The sequence below is a fragment of the Cherax quadricarinatus genome, chromosome 1 (assembly GCF_038502225.1).
Source record: "Cherax quadricarinatus isolate ZL_2023a chromosome 1, ASM3850222v1, whole genome shotgun sequence".
In the NCBI taxonomy this organism is placed as follows: Eukaryota; Metazoa; Arthropoda; class Malacostraca; order Decapoda; family Parastacidae; genus Cherax; species Cherax quadricarinatus.
The window spans coordinates 79,935,597-79,954,559 of NC_091292.1; the positions used below are offsets into that span (position 1 = coordinate 79,935,597).

The window sequence follows — 18,963 nt, forward strand, 5'->3', positions numbered from 1 at the left end:
ACTTCGTCTCACACAACATATTAAACCCTTGTCAGTTTGGATTCAGGAATAATAAAAGCACAAATGATGCTATCATACACATGCTAGAACTAATATATACCGCACTCGAAAAGAAAGAAGTCCCGCTGGGCATTTTCATTGATTACGTAAAGCTTTCGATACAGTCGACCATGAACTGCTGTACTCCAAATTAACGCACTATGGTATCAGAGGCCACTCCCTCAACTACCTAAAATCATACCTTAGTAACAGAACTCAATATGTGTATGCAAATGATGCAAACTCTTCCACCCAACCAATCACAGTAGGAGTCCCACAAGGAAGCATCCTTGGACCACTCCTCTTTCTCATCTACATCAATGATCTACCGAATGCATCACAGCTACTCAAACCCATATTATTTACAGATGACACTACATATGTCTTTTCCCACCCAAACACGGTCATACTAGCAAACACAGTCAGTGCCAAATTGCAGAAAATATCTGAATACTGATAAAACCTATTTCATTGAGTTTGGAAACAAAGCTGCAAATGATCCGATTAACATAACGCTAAATGGATCATCAGTCACAAGACTCACAGAGGGAAAATTCCTAGGTATCCACCTTGACAGTAGCCTTAAGTTCTGGACACACACACAACAAATCACCAAGAAAATCTCCAAGACTGTAGGCATACTATCAAAGATAAGGTACTACGTTCCACAATCAGCTCTTCTGGCACTGTACCATACACTCATATACCCTTATCTACATATGGAATTTGTGCATGGGGATCAACATCATCCAATTACCTAAAACCCCTCATAACCCAGCAAAAGGCAGCAGTAAGATTTTATTTATTATTAACACACTGGCTGATTCCCACCAAGGCAGGGTGGTCCGAAAAAAGAAAAACTTTCACCATCATTCACTCCATCACTGTCTTGCCAGAAGGGTGCTTTACACTACAGTTTTTAAACTGCAACATTAACACCCCTCCTTTAGAGTGCAGGCACTGTACTTCCCATCTCCAGGACTCAAGTCCAGCCTGCCGGTTTCCCTGAATCCCTTCATAAATGTTACTTTGCTCACACTCCAACAGCACATCAAGTATTAAAAACCATTTGTCTCCATTCACTCCTCTCAAACACGCTCACACATGCTTGCTGGAGGTCCAAGCCCCTCGCACACAAAACCTCCTTTACCCCCTCTCTCCAACCTTTCCTAGGCCGACCCCTACCCCGCCTTCCTTCCACTACAGACTGATACACTCTTGAAGTCATTCTGTTTTGCTCTATTCTCTCTACATGTCTGAACCACCTCAACAACCCTTCCTCAGCCCTCTGGACAACAGTTTTGGTAATCCTGCACCTCCTCCTAACTTCCAAACTACGAATTCTCTGCATTATATTCACACCACACATTGCCCTTAGACATGACATCTCCACTGCCTCCAGCCTTCTCCTCGCTGCAACATTCATCACCCATGCTTCACACCCATATAAGAGCGTAGGTAAAACTATACTCTCATACATTCCCCTCTTTGCCTCCAAGGACAAAGTTCTTTGTCTCCACAGACTCCTAAGTGCACCGCTCACCCTTTTCCCCTCATCAATTCTATGATTCACCTCATCTTTCATAGACCCATCCGCTGACACGTCCACTCCCAAATATCTGAGTACATTCACCTCCTCCATACTCTCTCCCTCCAATCTGATATCCAATCTTTCATCACCTAATCTTTTTGTTATCCTCATAACCTTACTCTTTCCTGTATTCACTTTTAATTTTCTTCTTTTGCATACCCTACCAAATTCATCCACCAACCTCTGCAACTTCTCTTCAGAATCTCCCAAGAGCACAGTGTCATCAGTAAAGAGCAACTGTGACAACTCCCACTTTATGTGTGATTCTTTATCTTTTAACTCCACGCCTCTTGCCAAGACCCTCACATTTACTTCTCTTACAACCTCATCTATATATATATTAAACAACCATGGTGACATCACACATCCTTGTCTAAGGCCTACTTTTACTGGGAAATAATCTCCCTCTTTCCTACATATTCTAACTTGAGCCTCACTATCCTCGTAAAAACTCTTCACTGCTTTCAATAACCTACCTCCTACACCATACACCTGCAACATCTGCCACATTGCCCCCCTATCTACCCTGTCATACGCCTTTTCCAAATCCATAAATGCCACAAAAACCTCTTTAGCCTTATCTAAATACTGTTCACTTATATGTTTCACTGTAAACACCTGGTCCACACACCCCCTACCTTTCCTAAAGCCTCCTTGTTCATCTGCTGTCCTATTCTCCATCTTACTCTTAATTCTTTCAATAATAACTCTACCATACACTTTACCAGTAAGAATGATAATGAATTCCCACTCCCTCCAGCACACTCCACCAATTTTCTAAAGTCTGAATCTGCTCACCATTAAGAACATCCATACTTATTCACATGCCTACTACATACACAGAACAATACGCGCAAATATAAACCCTCCACTCAAACTTCTCCTCACCAACTTAAACAGGACACATGATCACAACACAAGACACAGATCTCTTTTTTATATACCTCATGTCCTTATCACACTGTGTAAAAACTTTATGCACATAAAGGGCCCTAAAATATAGAATTCATTACCATAAGATATTAAAGTAACCCAATCTGAAAATCAGTTTAAGACTCTTCTCAAAAGCCACTTAATCACCCAAGACTAAACGCTAAATACTCAGTACACACATACTCACCTATATACTCCCACATCATAACTTCAACAATCACTTTGAACCTTATATCCATTGTTGACAGAAAAATAATTGAACCATTGTTTTCACAAAAAGCATTTTAGACTATATGAATATACCGTTTGTCTTATATAAATTTAATTCACTTATAATTAATAATCTACTGTTCAACTATTAAATAATTACTGTCCTACTGTACAACTATGATAAAATCCTTAGTGTTAAGTAGTCAGTAAGTCAATAATGTCAAGTTGGCCCATAATGCCTAGGCATATTAGAGGCTCTCTTTGCATTGCAACCCACTATTGTAAATATAAAATCTCAATGTACTGTTTGCAAAGACATAAAATAAAAAAATAAATAATCACTGTTTTTGCATAAGTGCCCAGAACACAACAGTTTAGAAGCATATACATATAAAGATACACAACATATCCCTCCAAACTGCCAATATCCCAAACCCCTCCTTTAAAGTGCAAGCATTGTACTTCCTATTTCCAGTACTCAAGTCTGGCTGTATAAAAATAACCGGTTTCCCTGAAGCCCTTCAGTAAATATTACCCTGCTCACACTCCAGCAGCTCATCAGGTCCCAAATACCATTCGTCTCCATTCACTCCTATCTAACTAGCTCACGCATGCTTGCTGGAAGTCCAAGCCCCTCGCCCACAAAACCTCCTTTACCCCCTTCCTTCAACCTTTTCGAGGATGGCCCCTACCCTGCCTTCCTTTCCCTACAGATTTATATGCTCTTCATGTCATTCTACTTTGATTCATTCTCTCTAAATGACCAAACCACCTCAACACCCCTCTTCAGCCCTCTGACTAATACTTTTATTAGTTCCACACCTTCTCATAATTTCCACACACTGAATTCTCTGCATAATATTTACGCCACACATTGCCAAAACTGTTGTCCAGAGGGCTGAGGAAGGGTTGTTGAGGTGGTTCGGACATGTAGAGAGAGTGGAGCGAAACAGAGTGACTTCAAGAGTGTATCAGTCTGTAGTGGAAGGAAGGCGGGGTAGGGGTCGGCCTAGGAAAGGTTGGAGGGAGGGGGTAAAGGAGGTTTTGTGTGCGAGGGGCTTGGACTTCCAGCAGGCATGCATGAGGGTGTTTGATAGGAGTGAATGGAGACAAATGGTTTTTAATACTTGACGTGCTGTTGGAGTGTGAGCAAAGTAACATTTATGAAGGGGTTCAGGGAAACCGGCAGGCCGGACTTGAGTCCTGGAGATGGGAAGTACAGTGCCTGCACTCTGAAGGAGGGGTGTTAATGTTGCAGTTTAAAAACTGTAGTGTAAAGCACCCTTCTGGCAAGACAGTGATGGAGTGAATGATGGTGAAAGTTTTTCTTTTTCGGGCCACCCTGCCTTGGTGGGAATTTACAACCCAAACTTCACACCCATATGAGTGTTGGTACCACTATACAGTACTTTCATACATTCCCTTCCTTGCCTCCATAGATAATGTTTTTTGTTTTCACATATACCTCATTGCACCACTCTCCTTTTTTCCTTCATCAATTCTGTGGTTAACCTCATCCTTCATACATCCATCCGCTGACACGTCAACTCCCAAATAGTATCTGAAAACATTCACTTCTTCCATACTCCTCCTCTTCAATTTGATATTCAATTTTCCTTTATCTACATCATTTGATACCCTCATTACCTTACTCTTTTCTTTGTTCACATTCAACATTCTACCTTTACACACTCTCCCAAGCTCATCCACTAACCTTTGCAACTTTTCTTCAGAATCTCCCATAAACACAGTTATTATTTTATTTATTAACACACTGGCCGATTTCCACCAAGGCAGGGTGGCCCAAAAAAGAAAAACTTTCACCATCATTCACTCCATCATTGTCTTGCCAGAAAGGGTGCTTTACACTACAGTTTTTAAACTGCAACATTAACACCCCTCCTTCAGAGTGCAGGCACTGTACTTCCCATCTCCAGGACTCAAGTCTGGCCTACCGGTTTCCCTGAATCCCTTCATAAACACAGTATCATCAGCAAAAAGTAACTGTGTCAATTCCCATTTTGTATTTGATTCTCCATAATTTAATCTCACCCCTCTCCCCAACACCCTAGCATTTACTTCTTTCACAACTCTATCTATAAATATATTAACCATGGTGACATTACACATCCCTGTCTAAGACCCACCTTTACCAGGAAGTAGTCGCCCGCACTTCTATACACCGTAACCTGAGCCTCACTATCCTCATAAAAACTCTTTACAGCATTTATTAATTTACTACCTATTCCATGCACTTGCACATCTGCCACATTGCTCTCCTATCCACTCTAATCATATGCCTTTTCTAAATCCGTAAATGCATTGAAAACTTCCCTACCTTTATCTAAATACTGTTCACATATATGCTTCAATGTAAACACTTGATCTGCACATCCCCTACCCACTCTGAAACCTCCTTGCTCATCTGCAATCCTACATTCTGTCTTGCCCCTAATTCTTTCAGTAATAACCCTACCATACACTTTTCCTGGTATACTCAGTAAACTTATTCCTCTATGTTTTTACAATCTCTTTTGTCCCCACTTCCCTTTATATAAAGGAATTATACATGCTCTCTTCCAATCCCTAGGTACCTTCCCCTCTTTCATACATTTATTAAACAAAAATACCAACCACTCCAACACTATATCCCCCCCTGTTTTCAACATTTCTGTCATGATCCCATCAGTTCCAGCTGCTTTATCCCCTTTCATTCTACATAATGCCTCATGCACCTTCCCCACACTCACATCCAAAAGTATACACAAAAAATACATCTTATAGAGAAGAACTGTATTCCATGGCTTATTAATCCATCACAATTCATCTAATGTGACATAATAAACAATATTAACCCTTTCAAGGTCCAGACCCAATATCTGAGACTTGTCCACAGGGTCCAAGAATTTAAAAAAAAAAAAAATATTTTTTCTTTTGAAATGGTAGAGAATCTTTTTCTGAAGGTAATAAAACAAAAAGTATAAAATTAGATGGAAAATTGATGAAATTATGCTCTCACGAATTTTGAAGCATCAGCGATATTTACGCATCGGCAATTTTGCCAACTTTGACTCCCATTTTAGGCCAATTACATTATTCCAGTCGACCAAATTCTTAGCCATTTCGCTAGTATTACTTCTATTTTATTGACTGAGCACAAGAAATCACCAACTCAACTGTTTCAGCTACCCAATAAAGTGATCAGAAATTGGTAATTTGGCCAATTTAACACAAAGTTCAAAATATTCCAGTTTCAAAATTGGGTCCATTGCCAGAATAAACAATGCAGGCATTCCTGGCACTAAACTAACATTTCCTCTGTTCATTAGTTATGTTTTCAGGCTTTACAAATGAATTCCATTTTGATTTTTTATTCACATAATGAATTTTTATTCAAACCAAAAAATGGAAGATTTACTTTTATGCAATATTGTAATAATTGTATAAATAATATCACCACATTTGTGAAAGTATATTAGACCCACCACCTGACATGTATTAGACACATGATATCATTTGTTTACTCTTGAATATTGGCAAAAATTTAACATTTTAGCTACTTTGAGCTCAGTTTCAAGCCACTTTCAGTACTAAAACCAATGAAAATCATCTCTATTTCTGTAATATATCTTCCATTCTATCAAATGAAACCAAGAAATCACAAATACAACTACAAAAAACATACAAAAAAAAAAAACGCAGTCGCTCTTTTAATCCAAAATTACGGTCTCAGTTTTTTTTCTCTCATTATGCACATTGCGCTGCAGGATTTGTTTTATGTGGTGCACACTTACCACATAGATGTATTCTCTCATATCTAGGCCCAAATTTACCACTTACAGCTTATCTGAGTGAGCTTAACTCATGGTGTAGAACTACGCATTGGACCCAGAACTCAAAGCTGTAGAACTACAGCACGGACCCTGAAAGGATTAATAACATTGAAACATGATATATAGTACTACTCTAGAATGAAAAAAATATGTCATTACGTATGTGAGGAGTAAGTGGCAGTGGTGGTGGTGTTGTGTTCATAAGGGCCACTGAGAGAAGCCGTACATATTAGTGTAGTGAAGGCAGCAGCAGAAGCCACTAACACTATTCACACAAACAATGTATGTAATTTATAAATAAGAAATATTTACACTTTAATTTATAAATAAGAAATATTTACACTTTCTAAATAAGAAATATTTACACTTTATAAATAAGAAATATTTACACTTACAGTACTTTGGAGATGCTGGCATTGGTTTAGGGTGGTGGAAGATAGGCAGGGCGGCGTATGTTTGTCAGTGGCCCTACATACCTCCAATAACTTTGGAGGAGTCAGTTTCATGTCGTCCTTTTTCTATCGCTTAATCTCTTATCTTACTTGCTACACTGTTAATGCTACATTTTATTGCTGGCTAGCACTGTAGCCTTTATCGACTCCTGCTGCTTTAGTATCATACATATCGTAGAATCACTGAAGAAGGCACATTTTCCCCTCTCTCTTCCTCCTCCACTTTGGTACTTTACTACGAGTTTTTTCTTGAATTCTATCAACGGGCTGGCACTAGCAGCTTTCTTTGGGCCCATGGTGGCTTATTTAGCAGTCACACAGAATAAACAAGTGCAAAAAACAATGAATTATTACGAAATGTTTCCTGTGGCCCTGCATGATAATGTTCACTCACCCACAAACAAACGACACTGCCTCCTCAGAATGCATGTGTGGGAGGTTGTGTGCACAACACATTCAGACACGTATCATACCACTGATGAGAACGGAGGAAAGCAATGGAAATGGAGCCAATATTTTTACCGTACCACCAACGAGAATGGAGGAAAGCAATGAAAATGGAGCCAATAATTTTACAGAAAAAATTGGCAATAATGGAAATGAGCGAAAACAGAGCCCAACATAAAGGGAGGGTCCACTATATAATGCGATCCTTTATTGACAGCATTTCACCCAGCATGTGGTCAAAATGTTGTCAATAAACGATTGCATTATACTGCATTTGTGTCCATTCTTCTTTCTGTCTGTAGCTTACATTTATTACTCCATTCACAAAAAAATCATAATAACTAATATGTATTCTTATTTACATTAATTTTCAGTTCTTTACTCTTACATATTTTGTCAAATTTATTCCATGTAGATTAATATAAACATTAAGAAGCTTAATTTGAAATTATTGAATGTTATTTCTCAAGTTTAATGTAATAAATTCACTCCTAAATGAAGCAAATGGCTGAAGAGCATCTTCAAATGTCTTTAATATATACGATTGTTGGTGAAAAATCTGAGGGAAATTTAATAAGATTGATCCTCAAGGAAGAGCGGTTTCATGGGAAATAAATCACTAATGAATATACTGTACAGTAAAACCTCTTCATTAATGGATCGCTCTCTCATTATTGTATTTTGGCATTTTTGGACAAAAAAAATGGCTGGGCAAATGCTCTAATTATAAGACAAAAGTCAGTAATTCCAAATTTTGTCCATAGCAATAGTGTCCAGTTGTCTTCTGAAGTATCAGAACAAGCCCAATGACTCCGATCTTTGTCTGGTATGAGCCAGAGTGGCTACATCCTGTACCTATCTGTTTTCATTGTTTCCTGGACCATAGGCCACTCAGTTGGCCTGACAGCCAGACAGGCAGGCCAGGAGGCTAGCAGGCAGGAAGGCTGGCCAGCAGGCAGGCCATATGTTCTTAAAGGTTAGGTATAAAAGGAATATAGAGTACATAATAATGAAACTACAATAGGTAGTGTGGGCGATGGAGGCTGCTGAGAATGTCACTGGACCTTTTTACCCTCCCCCCACCCCCACCAATCTTCCTCTCTCTCACCAGACATTCTAGTTCTAACCTCCCTCCCTCCCTTCCTCTCATCACCACCACATCTCATCACAGCCATGTTTAGGATTCTAGTCTTCTTACAATCTATATCGTGGTTGGGAGACTGCGCTTTCCCATCTTCGCATCGGGCACGTGTCTTTCTCGTGGGTATTTCATGGAGAGGCACCCGGTTCCACTCTGTAAGAAGTGTCAGGTTCCAATTTCAGTTTGCCATATTCTATTAGACTATCCTGTCTACCAATGAGTACATATAATTTACCTCTGATGTTATCACTGCTCTTAACACCCTTACTTTATCTTCCTTCGTTGCTGATGGCCCCACCTTAACACAGACTCCCTCTTTGACTTTTTGACAGCAACAGATTTATTCTACTTTTGTTATACTCTCCACCCTCACTAGTGTCTGATCAAGCATGTTAACCATTTCAGGGGTCCAGACCCAGAATCTGAAACTTGTCCACAGGGTTCAAGAATTTAAAAAAAAAAAAATTTGGTTATTTTTTTGTATGAAATGGTAGAGAATCTTTTTTTGAAAGTAATAAAAGAAAAAGTATGAAATTTGATGGAAAATTGCCGAAATTACGCTCTTGTGAATTTTGCTGCATCAGCGTTATTTATGCAGCAGTGATTTTACTGACTTTGACTCCCATTTTAGGCCAATTACCAAATCCTTAGCTATTTTGCTAGAATTACTTCTATTTTATTGATTGAGCACAAGAAACCACCCAGTCAGCTGTTTCAACTACCCAATAAAGTGATTGGAAATTGATAATTTGGCCAATTTCACACAAACTTCAAAATATTCGTTTCAAAATACGGTCCAGAATAAACAATGCAGGCATTCCTGGCACTAAAATAACATTTCCTTAGTTATGTTTCCAGGCTTTACAAATGAATTCCATTTTGTTTTTTTATTCATTTAATGAATTTTATTCACACCAAAAACTAGAAGATTTACTGTTATGCAGTATTGTAATAACTGTATAAATAATATCAGCGCATTCATGAACACATATTAAAGCCACCAGCTGACGTGTATTGGATGCATGATGTCATTTGTTTACTCTTGAACATCGGCAAAAATCAAACATTTCTGCTACTTTTGAGCTCAATTTCAAGCCATTTTTCATTATAAAATCAATCAAAATCGTCTCTATTTCTGTAATATACAGTGGACCCCCGCATAACGATATTAATCCGTTCATGAGAGCTCATTGTTATGCGAAATTATCGTTATGCGAATGAATTTTCCCATAAGAAATAATGGAAACCAAATTAATCCGTGCAAGACACCCCAAAGTATGAAAAAAAAACATTTTTACCACATGAAATATTAATTTTAATACACACAAACTGAAAAAGGCATGCACAATTACAGGACACTTACCTTTATTGAAGATCTGGTGATGATTGATGGGATGGGAGGAGGAGAGTGTGTTAGTGTTTAGAAGGGGAATCCCCTTCCATTAAGACTTGAGGTGTCAAGTCCTTTTCTGGGGTTACTTCCCTTCTTCTTTTAATACCACTAGGACCAGCTTCAGAGTCACTGGACTTCTTTCGCACAACATATCTGTCCATAGTGGCCTGTACCTCTCGTTCCTTTATGACTTCCCTAAAGTGTTTTACAACATTGTCAGTGTAATAGTCACCAGCACGGCTTGCAATAGCTGTGTGAGGGTGATTTTCATCCATAAAGGTTTGCACTTTCAGCCACATTGCACAGATTTCCTTAATCTTTGTAGTAGGCAACTTCTTCAATTTCTCTCTCCCCTCCTCCGAACCAGTTTCCTCAGATCTGGCCTCTTGCTGTTGAAGTTGATCTAGCAGCTCATCAGTGGTTAGTTCTTCATTGTCCTCCTCCACCAACTCTTCCACATCATCCCCACTAACCTCCAACCCCAAGGACTTCCCCAATGCCACAATTGATTCCTCAACTGGCATAGGATTCCTAGGGTTAGCCTCAAACCCTTCAAAATCCCTTTGGTCTACACATTCTGGCCACAGTTTCTTCCAAGCAGAGTTCAAGGTCCTCTTAGTCACTCCCTCCCAAGCCTTACCTATAAGGTTTACACAATTGAGGATATTAAAGTGATCTCTCCAAAACTCTCTTAGAGTCAGTTGAGTTTCTGAGGTCACTACAAAGCACCTTTCAAACAGAGCTTTTGTTTGAAGTTTGCAATAACCTGCTGGTCCATGGGCTGCAGGAGAGGAGTGGTATTAGGAGGCAAAAACTTCACCTTAATGAACCTCATGTCCCCATAAAGTTGCTCTGCCACGTCTGTAGGATGACCAGGGGCATTGTCTAACACCAGGAGGCACTTAAGGTCTAATTTCTTTTCAGTTAGGTAATCTTTCACATTGGGGGCAAATGCATGGTGTAACCAGTCATAGAAAAAGTCCCTAGTGACCCATGCCTTACTGTTTGCCCTCCACAGCACACAAATTAGCCTTGAGGATATTCTTTTGCCTGAACGCTCTGGGAATTTCTGAGTGATACACTAATAAAGGCTTCACTTTGCAATCACCACTAGCATTGGAACACATCAACAGAGTAAGCCTGTCTTTCATAGGCATATGTCCTGGGAGTGCCTTTTCCTCCTGAGTAATGTAGGTCCTGCTTGGCATTTTCTTCCAAAACAGGCCTGTTTCATCACAATTAAACACTTGTTCAGGTTTCAGTCCTTCACTGTCTATGTACTCCTTGAATTCCTGCACATATTTTTCAGCTGCTTTGTGGTCCGAACTGGCAGCCTCACCATGCCTTATCACACTATGTATGCCACTACGCTTCTTAAATCTCTCAAATCAACCTTTGCTGGCCTTAAATTCACTCACATCATCACTAGTTGCAGGCATTTTTTTAATTAAATCCTGATGCAACTTCCTAGCCTTTTCACTTATGATCACTTGAGAGATGCTATCTCCTGCTATCTGTTTTTCATTTATCCACACCAATAAGAGTCTCTCAACATCTTCCATCACTTGCGATCTCTGTTTCGAAAACACAGTTGAACCTTTGGCAAGAACAGCTTCCTTGATTGCCTTTTTGTTGCCCACAATAGTAGCGATGGTTGACTGGGGTTTATTATACAACCTGGCCAGCTCGGAGACACGCACTCCACTTTCATCCTTATCAATGATCTCTTTCTTCATCTCTATAGTAATTCTCACCCTTATTCGTGTAGGGTTGGCACTAGAAGCTTTCTTGGGGCCCATGGTCACTTATTTTGCAGATAAAATCACCAAAAACACTGTAATAATACGAAATGTTCCGATTGTATGCTTGGATGTTACCGCGGAGGCTGGCTGGTAAACAATGCCACCAGCGGAACATGCGAGGCTGGCTAAGGCCGCACATTAGATGCGTCTCGGACGAACATCGTTGAGCAGGTTTTTTAGCGGTATGCGAGGCAAAATCTTAGCGATAAAATGTATCGGTATGCGGATTTAACGTTATGTAAGGCCAACGGTATGCAGGGGTCCACTGTATCTTCCATTCTATCAATGAAACCAAGAAACCATGAATACAACTGTAAAAAACATAGGAAAAAACACCACAGTCACTGCTTTAATCCAAAAATACGGTCATGTTTTTTTTTCTCATTATGAACTATGTGCTGCAGGATTTCTTTTATGTGGTGCACACTTACCACATAGATGTATTCTCTCATATCTAGGCCTAAATCTATCAGTTGAGCTCATGGCATAGAACTATGGCTTGGACCCTGGCTTCAAAGTCGTAGAACTACGGGATGGATTTTCAAAGGGTTAAACCTTTAGCATGCCCTACCCTGCAGCACTGTATGACCTTTGTGGGGTTTGGCGCTTAGTTATGATTATAATAATAATAATTCCTTTCTCACACAGCTATCACTCCTTCCCTTCCTCTCCTCTTCCTCCCTTCCCTATTTCCCTATTCCACTACTCCCCTCCACATGAACTGTTCTCTACTACACCTGAATACTTTAATTGTCTTTTCAAACAGAACGTAAATAATCTACATCTCTTTACCAGTCTCTACCAATACCTGCCTGGTTCCCTGCCTACCTATCTGGTTCCCTGCCTACCTGCCTGGTTCCATGCCTATCTGGCTCCCTGCCTGCCTGGCTCCATGTCTTCCTGCCTGGCTTCATTCCTGACTACCTGCCTCACTCCATTTTTAACCCCTTGACTGTCGCAACCCCCAATCCTGAGGTGTCTCCTGGTGTCGCAAAATTTCAAAAAAAAAAAAAAAAAAAAATTTTTCTTATGAAATGATAGAGAATCTTTTCCCGATTGTAATGAAATTTGATGGAAAACTGACGGAATTATGCTCTCGCAAAGTTAGCGACCTCAGCGATATTTACAAATCTGTGATTTCGCCCACTTTGAGCCCTATTTTCGGCTAATTCCATTGCTCCAGTCGACCAAACTCATAGCTATTTCTTTAGAACTCCATTTTTTCTATTGATTGAGTACAGGAAACTGCCCATTTACCAGTTTCAACTACCCAATAATGTGGTCAGAAATTTGCAATTTGGCCAATTTCATGAAAATTAAAAAAATATGACAATTTCAAAATAAGGTCCAGAATGAACAATGCAGACATTCCTGGCTCTAAAATAACATTTTCTTTGTTCATCAGTCATGTCTCCAGGCCCTTCTGATATTACTCTTGCTTTCTGTTTTGAATTTTTATTCAAACAAAAAATAGAAGATTTACTATTATGAAGACTACTGCAATACTGTAATAATTGTATAAATAACATCAACCTATTCATGACTGCATATTAGAATGGCTAGTTGGACATTTATTGGACAATGACATCATTTGTTTACTTCTGAACATCGGCAAAAATCAAACATTTCCCCTAATTTGAGCTCCAATTCCAGGTTCTTTTTATAGTAAAATCAATCAAAATCACCTCTATTTCTATATGTTTTCCATTCTATCAAATGAGACCAAGAAAACACGAATACAACCATAAATACTATACAAAAATAGACCACAAAGTCGGCATTTTAATTAAAAACAAAAGGTCGGAGTTTTTTTTTCTCATTATGCACTGCGTGCTCCAGGATTTTTTTTATATGGTGCACACTGACCACACAGACCCATTCTCTCACATGTGGGCCTATCAGCTTTCTCCTGCTTGATTTGAAGCCGCTAGAATTTATGAGTATACAGTGGACCCCCGCATAACGATCACCTCCGAATGCGGCCAATTATGTAAGTGTATTTATGTAAGTGCGTTTGTACGTGTATGTTTGGGGGTCTGAAATGGACTAATCTACTTCACAATATTCCTTATGGGAACAAATTCGGTCAGTACTGGCACCTGAACATACTTCTGGAGTGAAAAAAATATCGTTAACCGGGGGTCCACTGTATATACATCAAACACCGTACCTCGTAAGACATATATATACGGCCGCGACAGTCAAAGGGTTAACCTCCTGCCTGGCTCCATGCCTGACTGCCTGCCTGACTCCATGTCTGACTGCCTGCCTGGCTCTATATCTGACTGCCTGCCTGGTTCCATGCTTGACTGTCTGTACATCAAAGTGTTAGTCTTAATGAGCTGCCTGTCTTTCTCCCTTCCTTTCTCTTCTGTCCCCCATCTACCTGTCTGCCTGTCTTGCTTATCCTGCCCTACCCTGTCTGCCTTGCCTTCCTTTGATCATTGAAACTAAAATGTTGGGTAGCTTCAAAAATAGGCTGGTTGAATTTATGAGTGAGAAAATTGGATTTCAGTAGGACCTGCTTAGCATGGGCCAATATTCCTACTGCATTGCTCCTGTAATGTAATGTAATGGGTATGAGTAGGACCTGCCTAGCATGAATATGTAGATGTAATGCAGTGCTACCGAAGTGTTGTGTTAATCAAGTGTTAGTTTTCATTGCTTACCCCTCTCAAGTTTTTGCTAGAATAGTACTGTAGTACTATGGGTTACAATACCCATATTCTTAGTGTCCGTAAGTCTTCCGTATTATTGGACCAAGTCCACTAGTTCAGAAGACAACCGAACGATCATGAAAAATTAATTTCATAATTTGGGAGTTGTGGACAGTCAGCAGTATCACACACACTTCCTCCTCCCCCCATTAGTCCGTTAATGAGAGTGTGTACTGTATATAATTTATTATATGGCATAGTGCATAGCTTTACCTATTGTTTAATAATAAAATATTATTTTTATACATACAGAAGCATAGAGGACCCAGGAGATAAGAATGGAGGGCTGCCACAATTAAACTACAATGAGCCAAGAGATTCCCCTCGCTCAGATATCATATACCACCGTCGACGTCTTAGTGCTAGTCTTCGTACATCCAGCGTTGACAATACAACCCAAGGCAGTTTATTGTGTCCACCAAGACAGGAGAGCACTCCTGATATTGTACATCAAAGTGTTAGTCTTGATGAGTTGCGCCATTCAAATATTCGTTTAGAAGTGCCATCACCACAAAGCATTACAAATGCTGCATCACGCTTATCGTTGGAACCAATAGAAGATAAACAACGTGGGGTTAACTTTTGTCCATCAGCAAACAATGAGGATGTTTCTAGCACCAATGATAATGGTGAAAGGGATCCCATGTTAAATGGTAATGAGGGAGAACCAGAGGTACAAGGCAATTACACAGGAGAAAATAGTCCATGTTTATCTGGAATCGGAAACAAGCGATCATCTACGATACGATCTTGGCTGAGTGGACTATTTCAGTATTCACGTCCTAATTCACAGATAGCAACAGATAAGCTTACATTAAATGGACTCAAGAGAGAAAGTCTTGTTTAGTATTGTTCAAGAAGTGGTTATTTAAGATTCCAATTTTTATTCCCAGACAGCATGATAATTGAATACTACATGTCTGTTAAAATAAACTATTGAACACCATGCCTTCGAAAACATCTAGAAGAGCTTTTATAATTTATAACTATAGTTAGTTCAAAAAAGTATAAAAACTGTGCATTTGACCAAAAATAATTGATGAAAGCAGATAAGGAAGTGAGAGAAAATGCATATGTTTATACAGTATTTCTCAATGAAACTGAAAATTTAATGAAAATCAAATATGTATGTTAATGAAAATAATTATGAAAACTACAAATGATTCATTGATATATTCTTCAATGAAAGTAAACTGTTCAATCAGTAGTACAGCGCATTCAAAACCTCATATATTTGCTCAGAATAAAGTCTCCATCAATTACTGGAGGTGTAATTTATACATTTTTATGAAAGTGAGAATGGTTGAAATGTAGATTTTGTTGTACATTTAATAAATAGCAAAAATATATAAGTGGTTATTGCCCACTTAATATTTTGCAAAAAAAAATCTTTATTATTAGTTCTGTAATTATTTTGGAAAGTCCAGTATTTTCTAAAATAAATGCACATAATTACTGAATGTAAAATTAAATTTTAAAAGAGATAATTTGGCTATATGTACTGACAAAATTTTAAGTGGACTCAAACTTATCAAATGAAGGATTAGACGTATTTATGTGGCAGCATTTCTTTATGCATCCGCTCACCTTAGTCTGTCCTTTAAAACAAATAATTTTGTTAATATTGTAAATTTGTGTAAATCAGTATTTTATCATAAAAAAAGTTCTTCATTCATTGTAATAAAATCAGTAATCATATGGAATCGAGAGTGGTGTGAGGCTGACCTATGAAAAGGCCACTTCACATTATGCATTGTCACTAAGTTTACTTTTGCCAAACTGTGATACAGATCGACAAGTGTGTTCAGAAGAATGAGAGTCAAGTGGCTATGCACACACATCAGAATATATTGCAGATGTTAAAAATACAAATTACGTGATCTTTATTAAACAAAATTTAAAGTAAATCTAGTTGTAATTATTAATGAGGAAGAGTTATGGGAAAGTAACAAATTAGTAAAAAGTCTAATGTTTGTTATATGCCACTTCTCTCTCTGCTATTTATCTGAACATTGTATTTGATTTTATGAACGTGCCATAATCTGGGGCATTCTTTGCTGAAAGTGCTAGAAGTAGATTGTCTTTGGTATCATTTATTTTAAAATGTAATTAAGATGAACTGTATTGTGCAGAACTTGTGCAGTGGCTGACATTCATCCAAAGAATGTGTGTAAATGTCATAGAGTGCAAGCATTCATCTGTAACCTTCTTGTTGTTACACCAGATACATCTATCATACTCATTAATACAAATGCATGATGTCAATTATGTGGCTGCCTATACTTTAACCCAACATTCACTGTGTAATTCAGTGAAACCCAACATTCTTCTAATGGAGAAGTAAAAATCTATTCTAGGAATTACTTTCAGTACATACTTTGATCTTGAACTATATTAAATTTTTAGTATTACATTTCACAGCTCAGATCATTTTAATATTCAATGAGAAATTTGTACAATTTTATACAGATTATACTTTGTAAATATTTATACAGGGATGCATGATGTCACCATGATTGTTCAACATATTTATAGATGGGATTGTAAGAAAAGTGAATGCTCTGGTGTTGGGAAGAGGTGTGGGATTAAAAGATGAAGAATGTAACACAAAGTGGGAATTGTCACAGTTGCTTTTTGCTGATGACACTGTGCTTTTGGGGGATTCTGAAGAGAAGTTGCAGAGGTTGGTGGAGAAATTTGGGAGGATGTGTATCAAAAGGAAATTAAAAGTGAACATAGGAAAGAGCAAGTGATGAGGATAAGAAAAAATATTAGATAATAAAAATTGACTATCAGATTGGAGGGAGGGAGTATGGAGTAAGTGAATGTGTTCAGATATTTGGGAGTGGACTTGTCAGCAGAGGGGTCTATGAGAGACAAGGTGAACCATAGAATTAATGAGGGGGGAAAAAGGTGAGTGGTGCACCAAGGAATCTGTGCAGACAAAGGACCTTATCCATGAAAGCAAAGAGGAAATGTATGAGAGTACAGTGGTACCAAAACTTTTATATGGGTGTGACACATGGGTGGTGAATGTTGCAACAAGGAAATGGCTGAAGGTAGTAGAGATGCCCTGTCTGAAGGCAATGTGTGGTGTGAATATTATGCAAGGAATCCTTAGCTTGGAGACTAGAAGGTGAGGAGTTCATAAAGGAATTATCCAGGGGGTGAGGAGTTACTGAGGTGGTACAAACATTTAGAGAGGATGGAACAAAATAGAATGACTTGAAGGGTGTTTAAAAATGAAGTGGAAGGAAGGCAGGGTAAGGGTTGCCCTAGGAAGGGTTGGAGGGAGGGGGTAAAGGACATTTTGTGTGTGTGGGGCTTGGACTTCCAGCAAGCATGTTAGATAGGAGAGAGTAGAGGCCAATGGTTTTTATGACTTGACATTCTTTTGGAGTGTGAGCAAAGTAACATTTATGAAGGGATTCAGGGAAACCGGTAAGCCGGACTTGAGCCCTGGAGGTAGGAAGTACAGTGCCTGCACTCTGAAGGAGATGTGGAGGTAGGAAGTACAGTGCCTGCACTCTGAAGGAGGGATGGAGATATGTTGCCTCTGGCAAGATGGTGATGAGTGAGTGATGATGAAAGTGTTTCTTCTGTTTTGGGATACCCTGCCTTGGTGGGAAAAGGCCGATATCTTAATAAAAAAAAAATATTTAAAATGTATCACCAAGCCCCTAGGTATAGTGAATGCTGTTCTAAATATTAGGCTTCTTAGCTTCTATGATATTTTATTTAATTTTGTTTCTTACTTAAATAAGAGACTGTGCAACACAAAAGTGCAGTATCCAAAATTTAGATGTCAAGTTTGTATGTGCCTAATTAAATATTTTGTTTTCATTATCCATCTTCGACAAAATTCGAAAATTAAAACATATCGTGTTGATTATAAAAATTAAAATAAAGATTATTAAAAAAATTTAATTGCACAAACTCCAAACATTTAAAAAGTACATGTGTAAATGGATTTAAGCAAACCTGTACTTAAATGTATTTATATACAGTAAATATTAAAAATACATATTTATGAAATTATATGCTGTTTACAATTTTTTACACATGGTCTGGGTTACACTTGACAATTTAATGAAAAATTATTTAGTATTCTAATAAAATTACAAACACCCACAATCTCCTATTCCAATCTGATTTTCCAGTGTGAGGCAGCTAATTTACAAGCTGGAAAATCAAGATGGGATACTGGGTAAGGTGCTGTACCCAACTAAACAAAGAGGAACTTTATAAATAGACATGATGGGAAATATCAGAATAGTAAGAAATAACAAGTGGAGTAACAGCCTTTGTATTTGTGAATTTTGAATATCTATCAATTTTACTGATTGGTAACCAAGAGTTTCAATTATCAATCTTTTTTTTTTTTTTTAGCTCTTGGGCTCTTCCA

General features: G+C 38.4%; 1 protein-coding gene across 6 annotated transcripts in view; it reads left to right on the top strand.

The window, feature by feature from the left end:
• LOC128688956 (receptor-type guanylate cyclase Gyc76C) overlaps window positions 1-18,596 on the top strand; it is a 619,662-nt gene extending 601,066 nt beyond the window's left edge. For 5 of the 6 annotated variants that reach the window (XM_070083032.1, XM_070083048.1, XM_070083044.1 and 2 more), the window contains one exon: window positions 14,811-18,596. In XM_070083032.1, coding sequence (XP_069939133.1) covers window positions 14,811-15,405 — 595 coding nt within the window. In that variant the 3' untranslated portion in view covers window positions 15,406-18,596. The remainder of the gene's footprint in view (window positions 1-14,810) is intronic. The other variant, XR_011391737.1, reaches the window with a different exon arrangement.
• Window positions 18,597-18,963: the final 367 nt, after the last annotated feature.